A 26,430-nucleotide genomic window follows, 5' to 3' on the forward strand; every position below is an offset into this window, starting at 1 on the left:
CCAGATCTATCAAAGTATTCAACAAAACAGAAGGGGCTTTCTTATAACAGGATCCACCCTCTTTAGAAGAGAATTGTCCTTGTAAGTTAGCCATTTTAAACTTTCCAGCCTTCTTGGTTGCACTAGGGAATATTAAGGATCAGTTAATCATGTTTAGGTCAGTGTGCTCAAGAGTAATAATTGGCAGGAGACACCAGGTCTAACTGATCTTACCCATGTGGCTATTATTCTTTTAATTCTGATGTTAGATCTGGATTTTATTGCTGTTAAGTTATATGGCATTCCCTTCCATTACAGACGTCACTTATATAACGTTCTTGCTTATAGCCAAGCATTCCAATGTACTCAACTAGGCTTCTATCATTTATAAGAAAATTTTTTTCCACTTTACCTATAAGGCATTTGTCTTTTTAAAAAAATAAAGTAACTATTTACCTCAAGAATAATACCAACATTTTTCCTGGCAACTCAAGTTGGGTCTCAGTAAGAAACCAACTCTTACTATGTTAGGGAAAAAATGGAAAGGAATTCATTGTAAGGATCCAGAGAATCAAAACAATAATTTAACAACCAGTTCCTGGACAAGAGAGAAACTAGAATAGCTCTGGAGCTCTGGGGACCTCAGAGGTGGGAACTCACGGTCAGTCTTATAGAGGTCCCAGCTTTGGGAAAACTTGGTTCCACCTGCCTTCCATCTCTGTGTGTCTCTGCTAGAAATTTTATTTTGGAAACCTTTTAAATTAAAGTATAACATATATTAAGTACACAGATCTTAAGTGTATAGCTCAATAAATTTTTACCAAGTGAACACACTCATGTAACTGATATGGGAGAAGGAAATATCACATCCCAGGATGCGAGTGAGCCCCTGGGACGGGCCACCAAGTGAGAGTCCTTGGCTTCGCGCAGGAAAGAATTCAAGAGCGAGCCATAGTAAGAGGTTTCACGGTGAAAGCAGGTTTATTGGGAGGGATACACATTCCATAGGCAGAATGTGGACCGGCTCAGAAAGTGCGAGCAGTCCCCGGGGTATGGGGTGGTTAGTTTTTATGGGCTAGGTAACCTCATATGCTAACATGTAGGAGGAATATTCAAACTATTTTGGGGAAGGGGTGGGGATTTCCAGGAACTGGGCCATGGCCCACTTTTTGGCCTTTTATGGTGGGCCTCAGAACTGTCAGGGCGCCATTGATGGGTGTGTCATTTAGCTAATGTATTTCAATGAGCGTATAATGAGATTCAAGGGCTATTGGGAATCACATCTTCCAACATCTTGGGCCTAGTTGGTTCTAACCAGTTTTTGTCATATCCTGATTTTCTCAACGGCTGTGTCATTCTTTTAACGGCTGTGCTCTGCCCCCTTCCTTCCTGTCTCATAACTAGTATGTATACCAAGATATAGGCCATTATCCTTGCCCTAGAAATCTCCCTCATGCCCTCTCCCAGTCATTACCCCTCAAAGGTATCCACTGTTCTGACTTCTCTGTCACATAAATGTGTTTTGCCTATTTTTGAACTTTATTTAAATGGAATCATACAGTATGCTTTAATGTCTGACTTCTTTTGCTCAAGGTAATGCCTGTGAAATATATCCTTACTGTTGCATATACCAATTGCTTGTTCTGATTGCTATATAGTATTTCACTCTACAAATACTATGTTCTTGATGGACATGTGGGTCGTTTCCAATTTGGTAATATTGTAAACAAAGCTACAAATGAATGTTCTTCCACATGTCTTTTGGTTCACATATGTTTTCACTCTGTAAGTGTGTAACCGCTGGGTGGTAAAGTAAGCGTATATTCAGATGTAGTAGATATAGCCAAATAGCTTTCCAAAGAGGCTGTGCCCGTTTATATTCCCACCTGCAGATGATAAGAGTTCCACTTGCTCCACATTCTTATCAACACTTGGTAGTGTCATTTAAAATGTTTTATCCTTTCTGGAGAGTAAGTAGTGTTATCTCATTGTGTACATTTCCTTGATGACTTTAGATGTTGAACACCTTCTTTTCATATGCTCATTGAATAATTAGATACCCTCCTTTGTGAAGTGCTTGTTTAAGTATTTTATTGGGTTGTCTGTCTTTTTTCTTATTGAGTCCTTTATTAGATTCCACACTTAAAACTTAAATTCCCAGAAGAGAGTTAGAGTGGCCTAGCTTGGACCACATTCTCATCCCTGTGGTAAGGGGTGTGCTGGCTTATGATGGACATTCTTTCAGAATTATATAAAGTGGGAGTAATGGAAGTTTTCCAAAGGGAGATCCATTGGGCAGCCAAAAGCAAATGTTATAACATTAGTTTTCATTTAAGTGCTCATTTCTTACTTACAGTGACAGTGTCCTGGAGCCATCATGAGCCAGAATTTGGTTTCTCATTGAATAGAAATTTTAAACTATTCTAAAAAGTCCTCTGGAAAATTATTTCCTTGCAATATTATCATTGAATAAGAATCAGGAGTAATTTTGGTTAAGTGCCTTATCTTTTCCTCCTTACACCAAATCTTATCTAATATTTTTATATTAAATATAAATTTATATTTGTATTAAACCTTATATTAATGTAGCACTGTATAGTTAATGATATTTTCCATTCATTCTCTCATTTAATCATGTTTTAACTAATTATAATACAAAAAGAGATTTAAAATTATTCTTAAACAAACGTAATATTGAATACATTTTCAATAAGGCTAAAGTTCCTTTTGACCAAATCCCCAAATCCCAATACCCTCCCCCTGTGCCAGAAGTTACCACTGTTATAAGTATGATGCATACAGTTCTACTTAGATAGTAAATAGTATACATTTTTCCTCAACTTGTTTTTTTTTTTTTCCTACTATGTCTTTTAATCTATGGTGTTGCATACCCATCTAATTTATACATTTATATTTTTGGGAATATAGTGTCAATATACCACAATTTATTTAACCTCTTTCCCTATTGACGTTAATTTGGTTGTTTAGATTTCACAGTTTCCTATGAGTTTTTCACATAATAGGAAAATATTTCTATACATACAACTGATCCAAAAAGCTCAATGTGGCAAAAGAACATTATTTTTGAAGTCAGTATTTTTCTATTTATTTTGCAATAAACACTTTTTTTGTCCTTCAACATCAGCTAGCACATACAATGAGGGACATGCCCTATTGTTCTAAAATTCTGTGATTCTATGTGTATTTCTAATAAGAGATGCCAAGTTGCTTTTTTTTTTTTTTTTTCCCGCTACACAGGCCTCTCACTGCCGTGGCCTCTCCCGTTGCGGAGCACAGGCTCCGGACGCGCAGGCTCAGCGGCCATGGCTCACGGGCCCAGCCGCTCCGCGGCATGCGGGATCTTCCCGGACCGGGGCACGAACCCGTGTCCCCTGCATCGGCAGGCGGACTCTCAACCACTGCGCCATCAGGGAAACCCCCAAGTTGCTTTTTGTACTTTCACTGTACACTAGACCGGTAGTATAGTGTTTTAACCTCAAAATTATCTCCTTAGAAGAAGTGAGTTTATTTTTGGCCTCATAAATGAGTCAAGAGAAGGAGGAAGAGTTCAGATGCAACAGATTTACTTAATAAATTGCTTGTAACTTATTTATCTTCACTTGAGTCTCTTCAGTTGAAAGCTAAACAAGTTTGTGCAGGTAGATAAGACCTTCAGCTTAATTTATAAGTGGTTTCTTGCAAACCCCTCAAGCCATTCGTTTTATCTCTCACCATCTCTTAACAGAACTGGAATGTCAACCTATATTTGGTAAGAAAACTCAAAGAGAGTTTTCTCAATGGTTTAGATATTTGAGGCCACGTGTAACTTAGAAATGATTTCTTTGCATTAGAAATGTGGCATGTGAAGAAAGAGGACAAAATTACACACACTCGCACACACACCACATTACCTACAGGATAATTTTCAATTTTTAAATAAAATATTGAGCTTCTATTTGCTTTCCAACTTGTCTTCTTGGGTTTATATGTAGGTAATGTTATTTTTAGCCACAGATTTGAGTCATTTCAAATTACAGTGTAGAAATCCTCATTTATAATACTTTTACTCTATATGTTATAATAAAGTAGAAGCAATTTCTTAAATGTTTAACTCAAATTCACTTTAATGGATAGATTCTCTAATTCAGACTTAAGAATAGTTAGGGTAAAAGAATCCACTGATACAATGTCTTTTATTCCTCCAGAGAACAATATAAAACATTTTGCAGTTCAAATCGTTACCTTTCTATCTTTTTGATAATTCATGCAAATATCATCTATAGTCCTAAATGCTACTCATTTTAAGTAAAAGCTCAACAAGTCATCATAGAAAGACCATATTTTTGTAGTAATTATTAATATTTTTTCCTAACCTCCACTTTTCAATTTTATCACTCAAAAATCATTAATAACTAAAACTGAATGTTCTTTGTAAGTTTATTTTATATTTGGGAGTGAAAACAAGCAATAGCATTTGCTCACACGTTTTGAGCTAGAGTATTGATGGTTTAGACATGACTTATTTATTTGTAGAGCTGAGTCAGATGCAATAAGAAAACAACATAAAATCCATAAATGTAAAAATTTTATGAGGTAAAAATATGAGTGTTACATATGCCCTTTCCTCTACTGCTGGGAAATATCTTTCATTCATTTAACACGTAACTGTTGCCTGGCTACTATATGTCCAGTGGTAAGATAATACACATGATTCCTATATTCAAGGAATTCCCACATTAATTCAGGGAGCACTGTAAAGCAATTTATAAGACAATGCATTAGGTCCTGTAAAAGAGGTATGAATAAGTTTTTAAAAGAATGAAAGCTGACTAAAGTTTTTTTCTAAAGAAAAAGGTAAGAATCGAGGTCTGTGATTACACTGAAAACAGTGCAACTAAGTTTGCCTGGGGGAATTGTGACATGTGAGCTGGATCTTAAAAAGTGAGTAACTGGGACTTCCCTCGTAGCGCAGGGGTTAAGAATCCGCCTGCTAATACAGGGAACATGGGTTCTATCCCTGGTCCAGGAAGATCCCACATCCTACGGAGCAACTAAGCCCGTGTGCCACAACTACTGAGCCTGCTCTCTAGAGCCCGTGCTCTCCAACAAGTGAAGCCACCACAAAGAGAAGCCCATGCACTGTAAGGAAGAGTAGCCCCTGCTCACTGCAACTAGAGAAAGCCCGCGCACAGCAACAAAGACCCAACGCAGCCAAAAAATAATTAATTAATTTTTTAAAAAAACAAACAGCGCTTCCCTGGTGGCACAGTGGTTGAGAGTCCGCCTGCCGATGTAGGGGACACGGGTTCGTGCCCCTGTCCGGGAAGATCCCACATGCCGCAGAGCGGCTGGGCCCGTGAGCCATGGCCGCTGAGCCTGCGTGTCCGGAGCCTGTGCTCCGCAACGGGAGAGGCCACAACAGTGAGAGGCCCGCGTACAACAACAACAACAAAAAAGAAATGTGTAACTGCTTTCCAGTAAAAGAAAAGTGAGGCAGAAGGGCACTGCAAGAAGAAAGACAGCGTGGGCAATGTTATAGAATGGTGAAAGTCAGAAATCTTCCATGTAAAGAGATCTGTTTCTCCTGTAGCTCTAAGGCAGGTTGTGATGAAAACAAGTCCAAGCTTTAATGGCAAGGGTGGCAACACTACACAGGAAACTGAATACACAGACTCAACAGGTTGGTCATGCCAAAGTCAGGGCTCTGATGGAGAAAATACTGGACTCAGTTCTGTAAACCTTAGAAGCGGACATTTGGTTGGAAGAGGCTGAGAAACTTGAAACCTCATTATGCTAAACTGAATAATGGCCACCCGAACATAGCAAGTCTCAATCCTTGGAACTTGTAATTACTTTACCTTATTTGGAAAAGGGGTCTTTGGAGATGTAAGTTAAGGATCTTGAGATAAGGAGATTACTCTGGATTATCCAGGTGAGCCCTAAATGCCATCACAAGTGTTCTTATGAGAGAGAGGCAGAGGGACATAACACAGATACACAGAGGAGGCAACGTAAAGACAGAGCAGAGGGATGCAGCTACGAACCAAGGAATGCTGACAGCTGCCAGAAACTGGACGAGGCAAGGAACTGATTCTCCTCTGGAACCTACAGTGGGAGTGCTACCCTGCCAACACCTAGATTTTGGACTTCTGGTCTCCAAAACTGTGAGAGAAGAATTTTATGTTGTTTAACTTAGCCAGTTTGTGGCAATTTGCTATGGCATTCCCTAGGAAACTAATACACCCAGATTTCCCTGAACTCTCTGGACTGGCAGAAGCACTTCCCTTGCCCTTGCTAGCAGCCTCCTGCCCCTAGAGGCCCTGCAAAGATGTTACACCAGGTAGGTGCCTCTCAAGACGATGCTTGTCCTCTTCAAGATCCTGGCCCATGACAATGGAATATTACTCAGCCATAAAAAGAAACGAAATTGAGCTATTTGTAATGAGGTGGATAGACCTAGAGTCTGTCATACAGAGTGAAGTAAGTCAGAAAGAAAAAGACAAATACCGTATGCTAACACATATATATGGAATTTAAGGAAAAAAAATGTCATGAAGAACCTAGGGGTAAGACAGGAATAAAGACGCAGACCTACTGGAGAACGGACTTGAGGATATGGGGAGGGGGAAGGGTGAGCTGTGACAGGGCGAGAGAGAGTCATGGACATATACACACTAACAAACATAGTAAGGTAGATAGCTAGTGGGAAGCAGCCGCATGGCACAGTGATATTGGCTCGGTGCTTTGTGACAGCCTGGAGGGGTGGGATAGGGAGGGTGGGAGGGAGGGAGATGCAAGAGGGAAGACATATGGGAACATATGTATATGTATAACTGATTCACTTTGTTATAAAGCAGAAACTAACACACCATTGTAAAGCAATTATACCCCAATAAAGATGTTAAAAAAAAAAAAAAAAGATCCTGGCCCATCAGTTCCTCCAGAAACATAATGGATGCATTTTTGGGTCAAGTCACAGCACAGCCTTAAAATAAAGGAATATAATGCCTGCTCTGGGAGGAAATACTATACACATTACCGTAGCTGAAAGAAACCAAGACAGCATAAGCAAGAATAGATCTTGAAGGTGTTGACTACAAAGGGCAGACTATAAAGGCTGGGTGAGGGGAATTTATTAAAATGGGCTCATTCTCTCCTTACTCAGAATTTAGAGTCCTGAGAAGAATACCTGGATCTAGTCTTAATATGCTGCTGGGATTGTTCCTTGAGACTTGAGCGTGACTGTGGCATACAGCAAATGAAGAAGAGGGGTCCAAACAGCCTTCACAGGATCACTGAGGTAAAAATCAGAAAGCTCGGGGAGGGAGGAATAATGGAATTGGTTTATAATCAATAAACTCATCTGAGAACTCACCATCCAACTGTATTCCCTAAGAGGACAACAGAGGGCACCTTGCTAAGGCAATAAGGAATGCACTGGCGAGGGGGCTCCTAATGGCTTTGGGTTCATTGGCTAACCTCTGTAGGGCAGGGATGGCAATAATAGATATTATCATGAAACTATATTTGTAAGAGTAGGGTTCTGGAAGCACAGAGGCCTGTGAACATTACTACAACGGGCAGTAAGGTAGCAGACTTTTGGTGGTGTTCTCTAAGAACTAGACCCTCAGATCTGTGACCCAAAAGGTGGAAATGGGCTAGACTCTCTCACAATCATCTCAGTGACTCATTTGTGGAATTTGTGTTCCCTGCTTCTGCAATTTAGGCTCTGTGGGATTAGAAGTTCTAGTTCTTGAAATGGTGTGTGGGGATGCTTCCTTTAGGAGACAGTAACAGTTCCACTATACCTGAAACTATGACTATCACTTGGTCATTTTGAGCTTTTCATAATAGTAGGCCCATAGACAAATGAGGGAGTTATCATATGTGGGGGGGGGGAGGGGTCAACTCTGATTCTCATGAAGAGCTAGTTTGGGGCTATACAAGAAAGAGCATGTGTGGAACTCAGGGGATTCACTGCGGCATATCCTAATACTGGCATGTCCAATGATAACTGTAAATAGTCTATCGCAACAACGATGGCCTGATAAGGTTAATACAACTGACGGTTCACAGCCCTTGGAGATAAAAATCTGAGTCACCACCAGGCAACAACACAGACTTGCTGAAGTGCCGGCCAAGGGCGGGGGCAATCTGGACTGGGTATTTTAGGAGAGAGATGATGAATATTAATTACTACTCTGAGCCCAGTTACTGCAGTGGGCGCTGCAACTAATCCTTGTGTTGGATTTCTTTTGCACTCTGCTTCATATGTCCTCATATCCTCTCATCTAGCCTTTACTTCAGTCCTGCTGCAGCAACCAGCTGTGTGGAGACGTCTTCGGGCAGTGACTTCCTTTGGTTGCTTAGCAGGCTCTCCCCTTCTGCACCCAGGCTTCACTGTCACTCCTGTTTAAGATGCCGGCTGGAGCCTTCTCAGCCATGCTACACGGAAGCAAATCTGGAAAAGTAGGAGAGGTAACACCCCTCAAGACAACCCCTGTCCAGTGGGGAATGGAAACCCATGGATAAATACTCCTTTCTTGGGAAGATAATTCTGAGGTATGGGAATTCCCTGGCGGTCCAGTGGTTAGGACTCCATGCTTCCACTGCAGGGGGCCCAGGTTCAATCCCTGGTCAGGGAACTAAGATCCCATAGGTCGTGTGGCACGGCCAAGAAAAAAGAAAATTCTGAGGTGTATTCTGCATGGCTGTTCAGGGGACTTTAGTGAGACTGAGCCCCACATCAACTCAATAATAGTGATCAAACTCAGTAATTCAAAAACCATTACATTGGTTTTACCCCCTTCCCTGTTTTACTCTTCTCCTGCCCTCACTCATGTTCCCTAGGATGAGTAGTATGCTGGTCAATGTTTTTTCCTTGCTCTCTAGGAAAAAAAAAATTACCCTGGTTTGTACCATTTGCCCATTTCTGCAGTTGGATAGAGATACGCATAGTTGGTCCAGTTGGTCCTTGGGAGCCAGTAGGAGCTGAGTCTGAGCACACTACTGCTCGGGAGCATGACCCCAAATAAACTACCTGCCTACCAATCTTTGTCTCAGAAGACACAGGTGGCTTAGGAAGGACGAAGAGTTACCTATCTGTCTGAGCCAATAAGCAGAGAGTGGTTGGTACACCGACATTAGCCATGGATACCAATAAGACAAAATATTATAATGAGATTGGAGGGAGAAGAATTTCTATTATATAACAAATTGATGGTGGGAAAAGGGGTGGGGGGTAAGAATTTGAGGATACTCAGAAGTTTCTACTGGGTAGATAGTAATGCCATTTCCAGACACAGAGAATATAGGACAATGGTGAGTTCATCCTTGGATCTATTAAATTTAAGGGTTTTTAAAGATATTCAGGCAGAGTGTGGAAGCTGTGCACAATATTATTGTGAAATGTTATTGTTGATAATTACTCATTATTCCTGGAATATCCCGCCTGCCTCTCTCTTCTCCAACCCAGGCAGCAGTGAGCAGTGCTTTCCATATTTACTGCCCTCAGGGGAGGGCTGTTACTACAGAAAAGAAAAGAGAAAGATGAGTCCATGTTCCGTTTATAAGTTTCAAAACAGAGCTTTGAATCTCCTAGTAGAAAAAATAGGTTGAGATAAAAAGGTTTTTTGAGTTTCAAAAGCCTGGATTTTGAGTGCCAAGAGCCAAAGTTGATGCCATTAGCATCAGATTTCGATAGAATGAATGATGATAAAAGAGCCAGTTTTCCTACCCTTAAGAGAGAGTTGGAGGTGAAAACAGGATATAGTTGAGTGTCTCTGAGAAAGGACCCTTCTCCCAGCCTACATCCTCACTGCTGAGCTATCAGTAGGAGACAGTGATATAATTCCCAAATAATGGTGGAGATCTGAGAGGAAGTGTGTGCCCACTTCCTATCAGGATCCCTATGAGATGGTAAGCCCCAGGTAGTTCTCCTTGGCTAGCATACCTAGCAGCAAATAATAGCTATAGTAGAAATGATGATAGTGTGTGATCTGACAGTGTGCTGGAGTCCAGCTACCAAGATTTCAGTCTCCAAAGTAGTAGGGGATAGCATGCAGAAGTTTCCACAATCCTAAAAGAGGGTGGAAAATGGTTGAGAGAGGGCCAGTGAACCAGGAGAGCCCGTAGAGATGGGACAACAGCCAGAGAATGATAGGTGACCTGACAACAGCTAGAATTACAATACGGAGGGATGACAGGAAAAAACCAGTCACCCTCCTCCATGGCCATGACCACATGTAAGCTCCTCGTACTTAGATTCTACTCGTGAGAGAATGGGGAGAAAAGAAAAATAATTATTTGATTGAGTTAAAGCCTGAAAAGACTGGGGAAATCTGGAATGACTACATCTTTACACCTAAAATTTACCATAACTAATTACTGTAACTTAACCAAAATTTACCACACTAGAAGATTAAAAGAAAAAAGACCATCTCAAAAGATACAGAAGACATTGTTAAGTAAAATTCAGTGTCCATTTATGACCAATAATCTTAGTGAACTAGGAATAGGAGTGAGCTTCTTAACCAAATAAAGGCTAGAAAGAAAAAGACAAACCCCAAATGAAAACAAAATCCAAAACCCTACAGCAAATATCATTCTCTTTAAAACCAGGAATAAGACAATTATGCCTGTTATCACCATGTCTATTTGTTAGACAGGACACTAAGATAAAAAAAAGAAACACAAGTTGAGAGGAATGGAAAGGAACAAGCAAAATTGTCATTCAAAGATGTTAATGAATGTCCGTGTGAAAGTGAAAATAATTATTTTAGACATAATGAAGTTGGGGAAGTTTGTTGAATACTAAGGTAAATGTACAAAACTGTTGTATTTTTGTACACCAGCAATAAACTATTAGGGTGTGTAATTAAAAAAAGACATTAAATTTACAGTAGCAAGGAAAAATGCAAAGTATGTTGGGATAAATGTAGCAAAATATATGCAAGACCACAGTGGAGAAAATTGTAAAACTTTTTGAAAGACACTAAGATTTATTTATTTTTAAACTTTACTTTTTAGAACAGTTCAAATTTACAGAAAAATTGTGAAGATAGAACAGAGAGTGCCTATCCACCCCACCCTCAGTTTCTCCTGTTATTGCCATCTTATGTTAGTATGGTACTTTGTTGTAATTAATTAAAAAAACCTTGATGCATTATTATGAGATAATAGAAAATATATGTCTGCCCCCAGTTCCCAGCACAGAGCTCCTAAAACCCTTGGCACTTCCTAAGTGATAAGAGCACTAGGAACATCTGTTGTTCTACTATTGATCTTTTTGTTTTGTTTTGTTTTTGCGATACGTGGGCCTCTCACTGTTGTGGCCTCTCCTGTCGCGGAGCACAGGCTCCGGACGCGCAGGCTCAGCGGCCATGGCTCACGGGCCCAGCCGCTCCGCGGCATGTGGGGTCTTACCAGACCGGGACACGAACCTGTGTCCCCTGCATCGGCAGGCGGACCCTCAACCACTGCGCCACCAGGGAAGCCCTACTATTGATCTTTGATCTCTGTTCCTGACACAGAACTTCTGAAAGCCTTGTAATTCTCTGGGTGGTAATTTCGTGGGTGATAGGACTGTCTTTTGTTCTAATGAGACAACTCTGCATGGGTTCATGGATGAGGGCTGGGAGAAGGGAGAATGTCTGAAAATGGAGTCAATGATAGATAATGCTGTGTGATGAAGCCTCCATAAAATTCCAAAAGCATGGGGTTTGAGGAGTTTCTAGGTTGGTGAACACATCCACACTGTGAGGGTGAGGCACCCCAGCTCCATGGGGACAGGAGCTCTTGTGCTTGGGACCCTTCCAGAGCTCTCTTCATCTGGCTGTTCATCTGTATCCTTTATCATATCCTTTAATAAACTGGTTAACGTAATGTTTCCCTGAGTTCTGTGAGCTGCTCTAAGAAATTAATCAAACCCAAGGAGGGGGTCGTTAGAATCTCAGCCTGTCCGTCAGAAGTACAGGAGATAACCTGGGCTTGTGACTGGTGTCTGAGGTAAGGGGAGGAGGGTAGCCTTTTAGGACTGAAACTTAACCTGTGGAATCTGATGGTATCTCTGGCTAGATTGTACCAGAATGAAGCTGAATTGTATTGTATCAGAATGAAGCTGAATTGTAGGACACCCAGTTGGTGTTCAGGAATTGCTTTCAGGAAAAAAACCTCTACACACTTAGTGACCAGAAGTGTCAGAAGTGACATGTTCTCTGTAAAGGTAAAGGAGATACACAGGGGAGAAACACAATGGGGAAGAACTGGATTTTTCCTTCCATAGAAAGGAAGAAACAGGATCTTCCCTTTACAATAATTATGAACTAAAATTCATAGTTTATTTAGACTTCTGTAGTTTCTACCTAATGTCCTTTTTCTGTTCCAGGATCCTATTCTGGATACCACATTACACTATTACATTTAGTCATCATGTCTCTTTAGGTTCCTCACAGCTGTGACTTTCCTTGTTTTTGAGGTACCTTAACAGTTTTGAGGAGTACTCATCAGGTATTTTGTAGATTGTCTGTTAGGATTTGTCTGAGGTTTCTCTCATGATTAGACTGGGGTTATAGTTTTTGGCCTCACAGAGGTAAGGTGCTACTTTCATCCCATCATATCAAGGGTACATATTATCATCACTTATCACTATTGATGTTGACCTTGAACACCTGGCTGAGGCAGTGCTTGTCAGGTTTCTCCACTATAAAGTTCCTCTTGGGGCTTCCTTGGTGGCACAGTGGTTAAGAATCCGCCTGCCAATGCAGGGGACACGGGTTTGAGCCCTGGTGCAGGAAGATCCCACATGCTGCAGAGCAACTAAGCCCGTGTGCCACAACTACTGGGCCTGCGCTCTAGAGCCTGTGAGCCACAACAGCTGAGGCCGCGTGCCACAACTACTGAAGCCCACATGCCTAGAGCCCGTGCTCCACAACAAGAGAAGCCACCGTAATGAGAAGCTTGTGCGCCACAACAAAGAGTAACCTCCACTCATCGCAACTGAAGAAAGCCCCGCGCACAGCGGCAAAGACCCAACACAGCCAAAAATAAATAAATAAAATAAATATAAAAATAAAATAAATAAAGTTCCTCTTTTTCCCCCCTTTCCATACTGTAACCTTTGGGGTAAAATTACTATGCTTATCCCACACTGTAGCAGCGGTAGGTCATGCTCCCCTTCCTTGGGGTGGAGGGTGAAGTATCTACCTAAACTATTTTGAATTTCACACAAAGATTTGTCTCTACTCCCCCATTTATTTACTAAATGATTTATTTATATCATTACAGACATGTATATTTATTTTATACTTTGGGTTATAATCCAATATTTATTTATTTTGTTGCTCAAACTGTTCCAGCTGTGGTAATCGTGGGTTTGATTTTTTTGAGCACTTCTTTACTTTCTGGCACTAAAAGATGCTCCAGGTTCATCTCGTATATTCCCTGCCCCAGTCCTAGAATCAGCCTTTTCTCCAAGGTACCTGGGTTCCTTTTATTGGAGATATTTATTTTTAACCAGAACAATGTCATTTCTTTTTAAAAAATAATCTGAAGCAATCTATTTATTTATTTATTATTTTTGGCTGTACCAGGTCTTAGTTGCAGCACGCGGGATCTTTGTTGTGGCACGTGGGATCTTTAGTTGCAGCATGTGTCCTCTTAGTTGTGGCATGCAGGATCTAGTTCCCTGACCAGGGATCGAACCTGGGCCCCCTGCATTGGGAGCATGGAGTCTTAACCACTACACCACCAGGGAAGTCCAGAAAGTATAAAGACATTTGTTCTTGTACCATTTGAGAGTACTTTGCCAACTTGCTGCCCCATCACCTTCTAATACCTTAGTGTGTACTTCTTATGAACAGGATCATTCTCATCTACATAACCACAGTATAATCATCATAATCTGGCAGTTAACATTCATACATTACAACCATTTTAATATATCCTCAGATATAGTCATGTTTCAGCAAATGTCCAAATACTGTCTTTTATAGCAATGGGGTTCAGAATCATGAGTTGCCTTATTTATCATGTCTCTGTGATGGTTAATTTTATGTATTAACTTAGAGGGTGTTTTTGGATGAGATTAACATTTAAATTGGTAAACTTTGGGTGAAACAGATTGCTCTCCATAATATTGGTGGGCCTCATTCAATCAGCTGAGGGCCTGAATAGAACAGAAACACTCACCTCCCCTGAGCAAGAGGAAATTCTCCAGAAAACAGTTTTTGGACTTCATATGCACCATTGGCTCTCCTGGGTCTCTAGGCTGCTGGCCCAAGTTCAGATTTTGGATATGCCAACTTCCATTATCATGTGAGCCAATTCCTTACAATAAGTTTATATATATACACATACACACACATATCCTATTGGTTCTCTTTCTCTGGAGAACCCTGATTAATACGATCTCTTTAATCTCTGTCATTCTGGAATAGTTCCTCAAATTTCTCTGACATCCATGTCCTTGACATTTCTGAAGATTACAAGCCAGTTATTTTATATTATGTCCCTTAAGTTGGATTTGTGAGATGTTTACTGATGATTAGATTCAGGCTGGGCAGGAATAGCACTGAAGTCATACTGTGTTCTTTTCATTGCATCCTATCAGGCTGTAACATTTCAATTTGTTCCATTACTGATGTTCACTTTGATCATTTAATTACAGTGGTGTCTTTCAGCTTTTTCCCTTATGTACACAACATCAAACTCTGTAAAAATCTCACTTGCCAAACTTTGAATTTACCCATCAATATTAGAATTTACATCGGTGTGGACTCATAGTACTGGATTTATTCATTAGATTATAATCTCATCGTACTGGATTTATTCACTGGATTATAATCTGTTGCTATCACTTTATTTCGGCGTTCAAGTTAGTCTGTATTTGGCCAGTGGGAACCTCTTCAAGTGGGCTCCTGTGTCCTTTTGACATGTCCCCATCATAACGTTCATTACTTTCTGGCATAACAAGATGTTCCATAAGAAGACCTTATAAACAAGACTGTTTATAGTAGCATTATTTGTAATAGTTAAACAAAACAACAATAGAAAATAATCCCCAAAAAAAGAAAAAAAAATGGGAAGCATTGACTCTCATTGCTGAAGTGTAAAGTTCAAACTCCTTAACATGGCATGGAAGAGAAAGTTAAAGCAAGAAGCACTGTGCTGTATTTGGGTTTCAGTGGGGAAAAACTTTTAGAATTTACTTCATTAAAATAAAAAAAAGTATAATGGGATCAGATGTTTAACACCATAATCACAAACTGACATTTTTGTATTTGAATGTAATGCACCTTTGGGAAAAGATTAGTAATATCACTGGTGCTTCATTTATCTCAAGTGATACAAACTCTGAACCATTATTAAATTTCAGAGCTGCCACTGTAATTTATCTAAACATTGTGCTGTAAACATTTGAAACAGCTAAATCATATAATAAAAGGTCTTTACAAATTCAAAACAAAACCTGGAAGCACCCCAATGTCCAACAACAGAAGAATGATTGTGATAGAGTCATCCAATGGAATATTACACAGCAGTAAAAATAAATTAACTACCATAAACAAATCAGTGTGAATCAATCTCACAAATAGAATGGTGAGTAAAAGAATCCAAGTCACTTTATGATTGCATTCATATAAAGAAGCAAACATGAACAATGCATTATTGAGTAATACATACATCTGATGAAATAATTTAAAAAACAAGAAAATGGTAAACATAGAATTCAGAATAGTAGTTATCTTTTGGTGAGTGGAGAAAAGGAAATGGAATAGGAAAGCATGAAAGAGGTGAAAAAAGTTGTTGGTAATGTTCTTTTTCTTACAGTGGGTGATAAGTATATTAGTGTCCAATTCACTGTTATTCTTTATACCTTACCTGTTTTTATAATCTTTTTTATGTACTCAAAATTTAGTTTAAAATGTTTCTATAATTTTGGACATGTTAGACAGAGTTCCTGTGTTGTCTAATATAGAGGTCACTAACCACAAGTGACTATTTAAATTTAAATAATTAAAAAGTTGCACTAGCCACATTTCAAGTGCTGAATAGCCATGTAAGCTAGTGGCTACCATATTGGCAATGTAGATATGAAAAGATTTCCTTCACTGAAGCAAGTTTTGTTGGACAGTACTAGACACGGTGACTATCTCTGAGAAGAGGCTCTGAGAACTCCCTTCCCACACTTGGATTTTCCCTTAAAGGTTAGATTCCTGGAATCCAAGAGTGGAGGTGACCTGTGTCTTGGGTACAGTCTTACACGGAAAGCTTTACAGAAGTGCCCACGACCCCTACCTCATTCCAGAGTGGAACAGCAGCAGTATCGTAGAAGTAAGGCAAAGGGTAGGCTGGAGATAGGCCCCATGTCTCTGCAGCCACAAGGGTTGTTCCCAGCCTGTGGAAACAACCACAGGAACCAGGAAGGGCCAGGAGCAGATAAAAGAGGTCGGAGGACCTGAAGGGGTTTTCATCTTTGAGCTAAAATGGCCTGTATACCAGAAACAGATGAGAGTGCTGATTTCTCCAAGGATGCTGCAGGGTGAAGATGCTAGGGCAGAGACTGCTAATTCCCTTCCTATATCCCTTCCTCTCCAGTAACAGAAACTCAACAAGCCTTCCCAGAAAAAAAGTCTCTTCCTATCCTGTATTTAGATACAGCCATGTGACTCTGATTTGTTTTTTTGTTGTTGCTTTACGTGGGCCTCTCACTGTTGTGGCCTCTCCCGTTGTGGAGCACAGGCTCCGGACGCGCAGGCTCAGCGGCCATGGCTCACGGGCCCAGCCGCTCCGCGGCGTGTGGGATCTTCCCGGACCGGGGCACGAACCCGTGTCCCCTGCATCAGCAGGCCGACTCTCAACCACTGCACCACCACGGAAGCCCTCATATCTGTTTTAAGAGTTTAAGTAGAAGGCTCCGTTAGCCTTTCTTAAAAATCGAGCATGAGACCTGAACTCCTTTCTCTATTCCTTCCTCTATCTTGTTGCCTACAACATAGATGTAATGGTTGGAGCTTTAGCCTCTCTCTGGACTATGAAGATAAGGGCCACACTCACAAATGGCAAAGCAGCCAGCCGTAAAGTTCCTGGATTTCTGATGTCTTTTGTGGAGCAAAGTAGCCATATTTACCCTGGCCTGCCTACCTCTAGACTTTTATAGATGAGAACAATATAATATCTATTTTTTAAATCCTACTAGTTTGGGTTACTAACAGCCAAATGTCATTCTAACTGGAGACCGCAACTAGAGACCAGTGGGATCAAGGATGCATCTACGAATGCCAGTGTGGAACGATGAAGACCGTGCCGTGCCCTCCGTCCCCAAGATGATGTTGCACCACAGCAGCCTACTAGAACTTAGAATCAACCTTAGAGGAAAGAGGGTTGAGGAGGAACACTGAGTTGATTAAGATTAGGTTTTTTACTACTGGGCAGACAGGAGACTTGAGGTGGGGACTAAGTTCTGTTACAGAATTAAATAGTAACATTCATAGTAACATTATATAGTAATATTAAAAGTAACATTCCCTGCACTACTGAGCTCTGGGTCTGAGATGGACTCTGCAAAGACTGTAGCCGAAACCATGGCAATGGCAATGGCAATGGATGAGGTACAGGGAGTTTAGAGTGGAAGAAGAGGAAGAAAAAGTGAAACTTAAAGAACTCAAACATCTAGTATCAGAAGACAGGCTGCCAGCAGATATTATGGGAGAGAGAATTAAAGGATAACTTTCAAAAAGGACTTTTTTTTGGTATTCCTTACAGAATTAATAACCAACATTAAAGTATCTTTCATATCGTTACTCTTGATAGATCAGTTATTTAACACCAGAATTTTTTTATCTCAAAGACTCATAAAATGAAAACAACTTCCACTTCTGCATTACAATTAATAGTTTAGGCAGAGATAAAGAGGTTTAGGTACATAGACTAGTAGGAGGTCTTGACGAGGTTTACTGATTTCTCATTTGTTTACTGCTCCTTTATCAGTCTGAAGGCTCATGTAAAAAGAGATTTGAAGGGAGAACAGGTTCACGAACAAGAAATAGCATGGTGATGCCACTGGAGGTTGCTAGAATTGCCTAGCCTTTCACTTGGGGGCAATCTCTAGCAGAGGTGTGAGGCTGGGAACAAATTATTATGCACAATATCACATTCTTCAAACACGCCTCTTACATGGTTGTACACATACATAGTTATTCAAGTCAAATCAACATGAACTTAGTTGAAGGCAGCCTAGGTGGGCAAAAAGCCTGCATGAGTATACCATGCAATTGAGCGACATGTCCAGTTGAAGAGGGGTTTCTCATTCTACACAGCTTTCTTGATGGTAGTGGTGATTACTGGACCACCAGCTAATACCACCTTCTCTATTTGAACTTCCTTATAATTCCAGGTACCAGAAGCACAGGGCCTCTCCTGGCTTTTGGCTGGGAAATAATAATTACTGTAGTTCATCATATGTCAGTTAACTGCCTGCTTAATTCTTATTATGATTTTGGATTCAGACAGAATAAGAAATCATGAGTCAAATCAGTGGTATTTGGAATTATCTTCACTATTGCCTATTGGCTATATGAGCTGATGCTTTACTTTATAAACCACTGGGATTTCTGGTTGATTTTATTACCAGTTTTAGGTTGTGTGTATCCTTCTCATCCATTCATTAAATTTTAGTAGGAGGATGGAAGCTATTTCTATATCTGTTTGAAACCATGCCCTGAAATGACATGACTGTCCTACTTCAAATATTAAAATGTGTATCAGAAAGAGATCAGGGAAAAGTATTATTTCCAAAATAAAAGAGCATACTAAATATTTTCAGATTTTACTCCTAACCTACTAAAAAACACAAGTATGTGACAGTTTATAAAACAAAGAGATTAATACTATGATAGCTTTTTAAATTTAGTTAAGCCAACAATTCCTGACCTTTCTGGAATTCTACATTCATGTTTACTTAATTGCCACTTCTTTCTGCCTAATACAGATGATAAAATTTGGATGATGTATTATTAATCGAATTTTCATACATAACACAAATGGATCCTGCCAAACATAAAGTACAACAGAATCTTATATAACAAACCAATAATACTGGTATTTTAAATTGTTTATTCTGTATTCCTTAAGGAAAATTTAAATTAGATTTTGAGATTCTAGAGTTTTGCAAATTTCTGCAACTGTAGGAAAAGGACAAGATACTAATTCTGGCTTAGACAATGAGTGCTTATCATTTTCCCCATTCTGTTTTTGGGTGGTTTGTTTGGTAAAAGTCTTCCTGTGACTGTGGAACTATAAACCCCATCAGACATGACTATAAAATAAGCATGATTATTCCATAGCACAGGAGGTCCTAGTTTATTCTCCCCCTTCTTCGCTACCTTCCAGTGGTGCTGCAGATCAAGGCTTACTTAGCTAAGCAGATTTAGAGCGTTAAGCCTGGAGGCTGAACGTTATTGGTAGGCTTTAAAGATGGACAGACCATACGACAGGAAACATTGATTGGTACGGTGTTTACAAATCACAAGGAGAGAATTTCAGATCCTGAGTCGAAGACTGATGCGATCCCTACAGGCCTCCCCGTTTGCTACCATGCTCAGGCTGGGCTTTGCCTGGGCGTCTCAAGGTCCAGCTTCTATTGGAATCGGCAGCCTTAACCGACAAAAAAGCGGTCTGATTTTTAGTTTGTGGAGAGAATAATATTAAGCTCTCCTGATCCCAGGTGGCTAGTCAGAGGCCGAGTTCTGAGACGGATCTCAGTGAGACTCGTTGCCGACGAAAGCCGCAGCTTTGTTTCCCCGGGGAAGGGCGGACGTCCTCCGGGCGCCACTGCCGGCTCGGCGCAAAGCCCTGGAGCTGCCTGGCTCCCAGAGGCGGCCGCGTCAGCCACTATCGTCCTGGCGTGGGGACTGAAAGCCCGCCCGCGCCGCGCGCGGGCTCCTCCCACCCGAGCCCCAGCACGCACGTTTTCCCACCGCGCGCGGTCCCCGCGCCCAGAGCCCCACGACGCGCGCCGCTGCAGAGGCGCGGCCGGCCTTCCCCGCCCTGTTTCCTCGTGCCATGCCGCCGGCCGGCCGCTGGGGTCGCTGTGCGCCCAGGGGAACACCGCCCCCTCTTCCTCCAATTCCTCCCGCCTCCTCCCTCTCCTCCTCCGCCTCCTCCCTCTCCTCCTCAGTACAGTTCCCACTCTCTGGGTAGGGGCGAGTGCGTCCGGTTTGCTGGAGCCATTCGGAAATGGCAACTTGCGCGGTGGAGGTGTTCGGAGTCCCGGAGGACGAGGTGCGAGGGTCGCGGGGCTGCGGGGCGAGCTTCCCATCGCGCTGCCCATCAGCCGAACGGGAGGAGGCGACGGCGGCCAGAGGGACTGCTGTCAGCGCCCTCTTCCCTCTGCGCGAGCTCCGGGAGCGCGCCGGGCGCCGTGGGGACTCCCGGGGCTGCCTGGCGCGCGCAGGCGGGTGGGGTGGGGTGGGGTGCTTTAGGGAGCCGCATTTTCTTCGCGAGCCTGTAGACTCTACACCCCGCTCTTCCCTGGAACTGCCGCCTTCCTTGTCATTTTCCTTCAGGAAGTGATGAGGAGGGGGGCTAGGCAGCCAGCGGCGTGAGTGCGAGGGGGCACGCGCAGCACCTCGCCTGCCCCTTCCTGCCACCCCCGGCCGAGTGTGTGAGCTCCGGGCGGGGGTGGGGCGGGGCGAATTTCCCTGGAGCTTAGCATCCCGGCTGTTGATTAGCCTGCTCTGGCAGAGAGGCCCGTTGGGCTTAACTTTATGGACTTTGACCTGAAGACTTACAAGAGAATTGTCATTAGCTGTTTGGGTTATTTCTTTTTCATTTGAAATCCTTTAAAACCCCTTTACAGGAGACGGGGATGGGAAAGCAGGCAGATAGGTTTTTTTCCCCCTTCTATTTAGCAGCAAGTGTCAAGTGTGGAAAGTTCACGCTGTGTTTCACTGGTCTTCACTGGTATTTTAAAAATTAAGCCAAAAAGTATAAATATTTAAAAGAACTTCCCACAGCTGTTCACTCAAAATTCTGTGATTTGAGAATTGTCTCTTTTTCAGCTAAATAACTTAGGCTGGTTATGCCTTAACGCTTATTAAAAATAAGGCTACTTGTAAAGAGCAGTTACATTTTAAGTGAGATGTGCCTTCCCTGTGTTATTGGTGATTGTCTCAAAAATGGGAATGGGTGGGAAATGAAAGGCTATCTAGTCTAACAGTGACAAGTTAAGTTTGGGAAAAGATTTTAAGCATTCTTGTTCATTGACTAAACTGTTATATGTACCTGCTATCAGGATTAGACCTAGTTAACTGTAAATCCTTCAGCCTAATTTAGATTGATTGCTTAGATTTTCTAAGAGTGTTGGAATAGTGCCTTCTCTTAGTAACTTGGTATCTTCAAAAAACATCTTTTATAAAGTGTCTTTTACATTTCTCTTGGAAGTTCTTGGTTTATAAACAGTGGGCAACTTGCTGATGCAAGCAAGTTATCTCCGAGCGTTTTGAGAATGATTATGTGATGCAGTTAATTTCTTAGTTATTGCTACCAGAAGAGAAACAAAGTGATGGTGGACAAATGGTGGCAGCTCAGCAGTCCCTCAGGAAGGACAGTCAGTATATGGCTGAAGATAATATTCTAGCTAATGTTCCATTATTGTTCTGTAGAAGAGATCAGAGGAAAATAATGCAGTGTTGAACCTGCTATGATAGCTTTCTTCTTATTAGTCCGATCTCCCTGCTTGCTACAATAAGTTGTTCAATGCAGATAATCTCAAACTGGCCTCCAACCCAATCAGGCTGGCCTTGGACTTTCTTTCCCTGTTGTTACTACTCAGAGGTAGGCTCTGCTATTCCAGATTTCTCATATCACCTTTTTCCAGCAGAACCAACTGATCATAGCATCTTGCATCTTCTCTCTCTCTTTTCTCTGTACAGATTTGTTTTCAGTTGTCTGCTTCTCATATCACTCTTCTGCCCAGCTGAGATAAATTGAATCATGCCAGTTGCTGGGTGGTCAGTAAGCATCCCGGACTAAGGGCCCTCTGAACTGAGGTTTTCCTGAACTGGATGAAGGATTTGTACTTCTGGGCAGTTTCACTCTGTTCCCGGGGGGGGGGGGGGGGGGGGGCGGTCCTGGTTGTCAGCCTCATGACTCAGATTTCCCTCCCACTCCCCTGTTCACTTTTTCCACTTAGAGCAAGAGAGTGAGATAGGCAGATAAGAGACATGATGATGAAGTGTCATCTTCTACTTCTTCCATTGTAATTTGGGTTATTCATTCGACAGACGTTTTTTAGCTGTCTGTTGTGTATCATGCAGTATGCTAGGCACTAGGTACACAGAAAAAAGAGCATCTGCCTGTTTTGTGAGAAGCTCAAAATCTAGTGGGAAAGACAAAAATCACTTGTTTTCTGGTGGAGGTTGCCATCTCATCACTATCACTTGCCTTTTATTTTCTGGTCTATCACAAAAGTAAAAGTGGGCTTAGAAAAGCAACCCCCCCCTTCCTTTTTTTGGAAGAAAAACACTGCAGCTATGTCATTTTCTAAAACTCACAGACTAGTGATTATAAGATAGGTTTGATATGACAGCAAAAAGAGATGATTCTTATTTTAAATTTGAAACTGAAACAAAGAAAAATGAATAGGAATGGAATAGAAGATAGTGAGAGAAGTGTAATTTAACCAGTATATACTGAAGAGCCGCTGAGTCACACTGTATGAGCATATTGGTGCTGAAGAATGCCAAAATTTAGGTCATTATAGCTCGCTCTCACTTTGGGGTGGGTTTTAGCTCTTCTTCCACATATGTGTCTTTGAGTAAGAGATGATCCTGGCTCCGTGCATAGAATTTTGCCATTAAAGAATAACAAACTAAGCAAGTAGTATACTATAATTTATACCAAGTTTGCTCTGACAGTCTCTTGGGATTAACAGTAGAGGATAACTCCCGCCCAACTGTGGTGAGGAGTGTGGTAGATATGGGGCCTGCCATTCAGCATCCCTTCCCCCTTCATTTCAGTGGATTTCCCTGTTATGCAGAGGCTGGAAAGCTAAACACCATGTTTCCCAGACTCTCTTGCACTTACCATTTAGCATCCCTTCCCTCTTCATTTCAGTGGATTTCCGTTATGCAGAGGCTGGAAAGCTAAACACCATGTTTCCCAGACTCTCTTGCACTTAGCATTCTGGAAAGAGGTTGTGAAATAGCTTTCCCAATGAGGTGCACCTACTTGAGATTGGGAAGGTGAAAATGAAGTGGGGTATAACTTCTTGTTTCCTTGGGTTTTTCTGCTGACAAGTGTAGTCATGTAGACATTGAGTTTTTCTACAAAAGTGTTTCAGTATCTGTAACTTGTGGGTATTGACAGGAAGTTACAGAAACAGCGGTCTAGATTTGGTATGTTCTTAAAGTCAACAGATCTGGCGGTGGCTCCTGATTACCTACCTTTCTGACTCGGGTACATGTAGCAGCTTCCTGGGTAGGCCAGTTCCGAGGTGTTTTCGGGTCCTCTGAAGACACAGCCTACAGCCTGCCTCTCCAGCTCTTCTAACAATTTTGGAAGCACCTAATTCCCTGTATGAGCATCTTTCTTCTTAAAATATCTAGAGTAATGTCTGTTTCCGACAACTGAAACCTGACAGAAACAAGGAAAAGAAGGAAGGAAATAAAGAGGAAAGGGTTGAGTCTCCATCACCAGTTTGGGAGTAGAGTTTGCACATACAGAAGAATGGATGCCTCTCATGCTGACAGCTACGACAATGCGTAAGAAACAGGGTAACAAAGAAGTGCATATTCTGACACTTCTAGACACACTAACACTGAGCAGAAGCAGACCCTGCCTATCCTGGCATTGTACTGAGCCTGAGAACAAAGTTCCCAGCCTATATTCACTGCACACAAAGAAGGAGAAGCACAGTGTGAGCAGCAACTGCGTTAGTATCTAACCCAATCTTTCATGTGTTGTTTTTGCCATTATGGCTTTTTTGCAACTTTTTAATTCCGGCATCATTCTCAAGTATTTTTTGTGGGTTTCCATGGGAACAAAGAAGTAGATATAATATAGTTTATTTTTAATTGTTTGCTTTTTAGTTATTTAAAGCCAACAGAAAAGTTGGAAGTACAGTACGAAGAACTCCAAATCCTCCTAAAGCAGATTCTCCAACTGTTGATATTTCACCACAGTTGTTCCATAACCCTTTTTTTTTTTGCCATTTTCATTAGTGTTTTTGGAACCATTTGAGGGCAATCTGCAGACACGATTCCCCATCACCACTAAATACTCTAGTGTGTATTTTCCTAAAACAAGAATGCTTTCCTGCATAACAGCCATCCAGCCCTCTAAGCCAGGAAGTCAACAGTGTTACAACACTACCATCCAATCCATAGATCCCATTCAATCTTTGACCAGTGTTCTAATAATTTCTCTTCTTCCTTCACGGTCCAAGATCCCATCTAGGAGTGTATGTTGCATGTACTTTGTATCAGTTCCTCAGTCTTTCTTATCCTTAACAGTTGTAAGGAGTACAGGCTGTATAACCTATTGATGTTTCTCAACCTGGATCTGTTTACTGTTTCCTCATGATCATGTCAAGGCCACACTTTTGGGGCAGGAATCACAGAGATGATACTGTGTTCTTCTCAGTGTATCATATCAGGGGTACATGATTTTGGCTTGTCTCATGACTGTGGGTGATAACCTTGATCACTTGGTAATTTTGGTGTCTGCCAGGTTTCTTCTTGGTATTTTCACCGTTTTTCCCTTTATAATTGATTGGTATTTTGTGGGGACATATTCAAAGATTATGCTAGTATCCTATCCCTCATTCATCAGATATCCATCCGCTAGTTTTACTACCCGTCGATGATGACTTCCACCTGAAACAAATGCTACTATTTTTTATTTCCATTTTTTTTTTTGTTTTTTTTTTTGCGGTACGCGGACCTCTTACCACTGTGGCCTCCCCCGCTGCGGAGCACAGGCTCCGGCTCCGGATGCGCAGGCTCAGCGGCCATGGCTCACGGGCCCAGCCGCTCCGCGGCACGTGGGATCTTCCCAGACCGGGGCACGAACCCGCGTCCCCTGCATTGGCAGGCGGACCCTCAACCACTGCGCCACCAGGGAAGCCCTATTTCCATTTTTATTAATTGGCATTCTGTGTTAAGAAGAGCCTTCCCTTTCTTGGCCATTTGTTTATCCATTTATTTATTTATTTGTATCAGCATGGACTTGTAGAATCCCACCCTATTCAATGGGTTGTAATTAATTTCTATCCTTAAATTTTTTATGGCTCACATTATTTCAGTTTGGCCAGTGGAAGCCCTTGCAGGGAGGTTCCTATGTTCTTGTGACAAGTGCGCATCATTCTTTTGAGCTCTTCATTACTTTTTTGGCAGAAGATGTTCCAAGATCCTCTTGTATTTTGCCTGGCCCGGCACTGTCTGAGATCAGCCATTTCTCCTAGAAACGTTGATTACTTTTAGTAGGAAATGGTTTTTAGAAGCCAAGATCTGTGTGCTCACTGTGCTCAGTGCTACTGGATGCCATTGCTCTTCAGCCATCTCAGCAGAGAGAGCTGAAATGTATGTGTGTGCCACACGTATATACATATATAAGTCAACACATAAATCTATAGCTATTTCTGTATCAATCTCTATTCATATATCTAAAAATAATTAATTCATATAAGTATCTCCAATTCAAATCTAATATTGTACTTCAGGGTTCTTCCTAGTCATAAGTACCTCCTCTAAAAATGAAAATGCTGAGTTTCATTATTCTCAATACATTTACTTATGTGCTCAGTCCATTTACTTATGTTTTCGGTGTAACTAGTTTCCCAGTCATGCAGGTATCTCCTCTGTCTGCACTTCTGCACCCCACTTTCAGCTCCCTGCATCCTTGGGTGCCAGTGGGAGTACTGCTGTGTATGTCTATGCAACACTCTCCTCGTCTCCTCTGAGTCCCATGCCAGTGGGCGTGCTCCTGAAGCCTCCCTGTATGACACCTCCCTCTCTGCCTCAGTGCCCCATGCAGGTGGGCATGCTGACTGTGCCTCTCCATGAAACTCCCTGCTTCCCCCAAACTCTGCCTCAGGCCTGCCATGGCCTCCTCTGCACCAGGAAGAGAAGAGGAGAAAGGACTACAGTCTTTTTTAACAGCTAACTATTAGCAATTCGTATGTCATATAGGAATAGAATCTCAGAGGCACCTTTTAAATACATTGCTTAGGGTGAGCAGGGGTATAAAAAATGGAATTTGACTAGGTTGTAATTCTGGCCCTGTCACTTACAGGTCATCTGGCATAAGTTTTTGACATCTTTCAGAGCAGGATTTTTTTTTTCACATCTTTATTGGAGTATAATTGCGTTAGTATCTGCTTTATAACAGTGAATCAGCTATACGTATACATATATCGCCATATCCCCTCCCTCTAGAGCCTCCCTCCCACCC

General features: G+C 41.7%; 1 protein-coding gene across 3 annotated transcripts in view; it reads left to right on the top strand.

Annotated features, from left to right (window-relative positions):
- The window catches only part of NEDD4 (NEDD4 E3 ubiquitin protein ligase), a 193,319-nt gene that overhangs the window by 9,339 nt on the left and 157,550 nt on the right, over positions 1-26,430 (top strand). The window contains exon 2 of one of the 3 annotated variants that reach the window (XM_049705989.1): positions 7,145-7,279. In XM_049705989.1, the coding sequence (XP_049561946.1) occupies positions 7,238-7,279 (42 nt within the window). In that variant the 5' untranslated portion in view covers positions 7,145-7,237. Of the gene's footprint in view, positions 1-7,144; positions 7,280-20,117; positions 20,260-26,430 lie in introns of those variants that run through there. The other 2 variants (XR_007475551.1, XM_004274657.3) reach the window with 2 other exon arrangements.

Source organism: Orcinus orca, chromosome 2, assembly GCF_937001465.1.
Source record: "Orcinus orca chromosome 2, mOrcOrc1.1, whole genome shotgun sequence".
NCBI lineage: Eukaryota > Metazoa > Chordata > Mammalia > Artiodactyla > Delphinidae > Orcinus > Orcinus orca.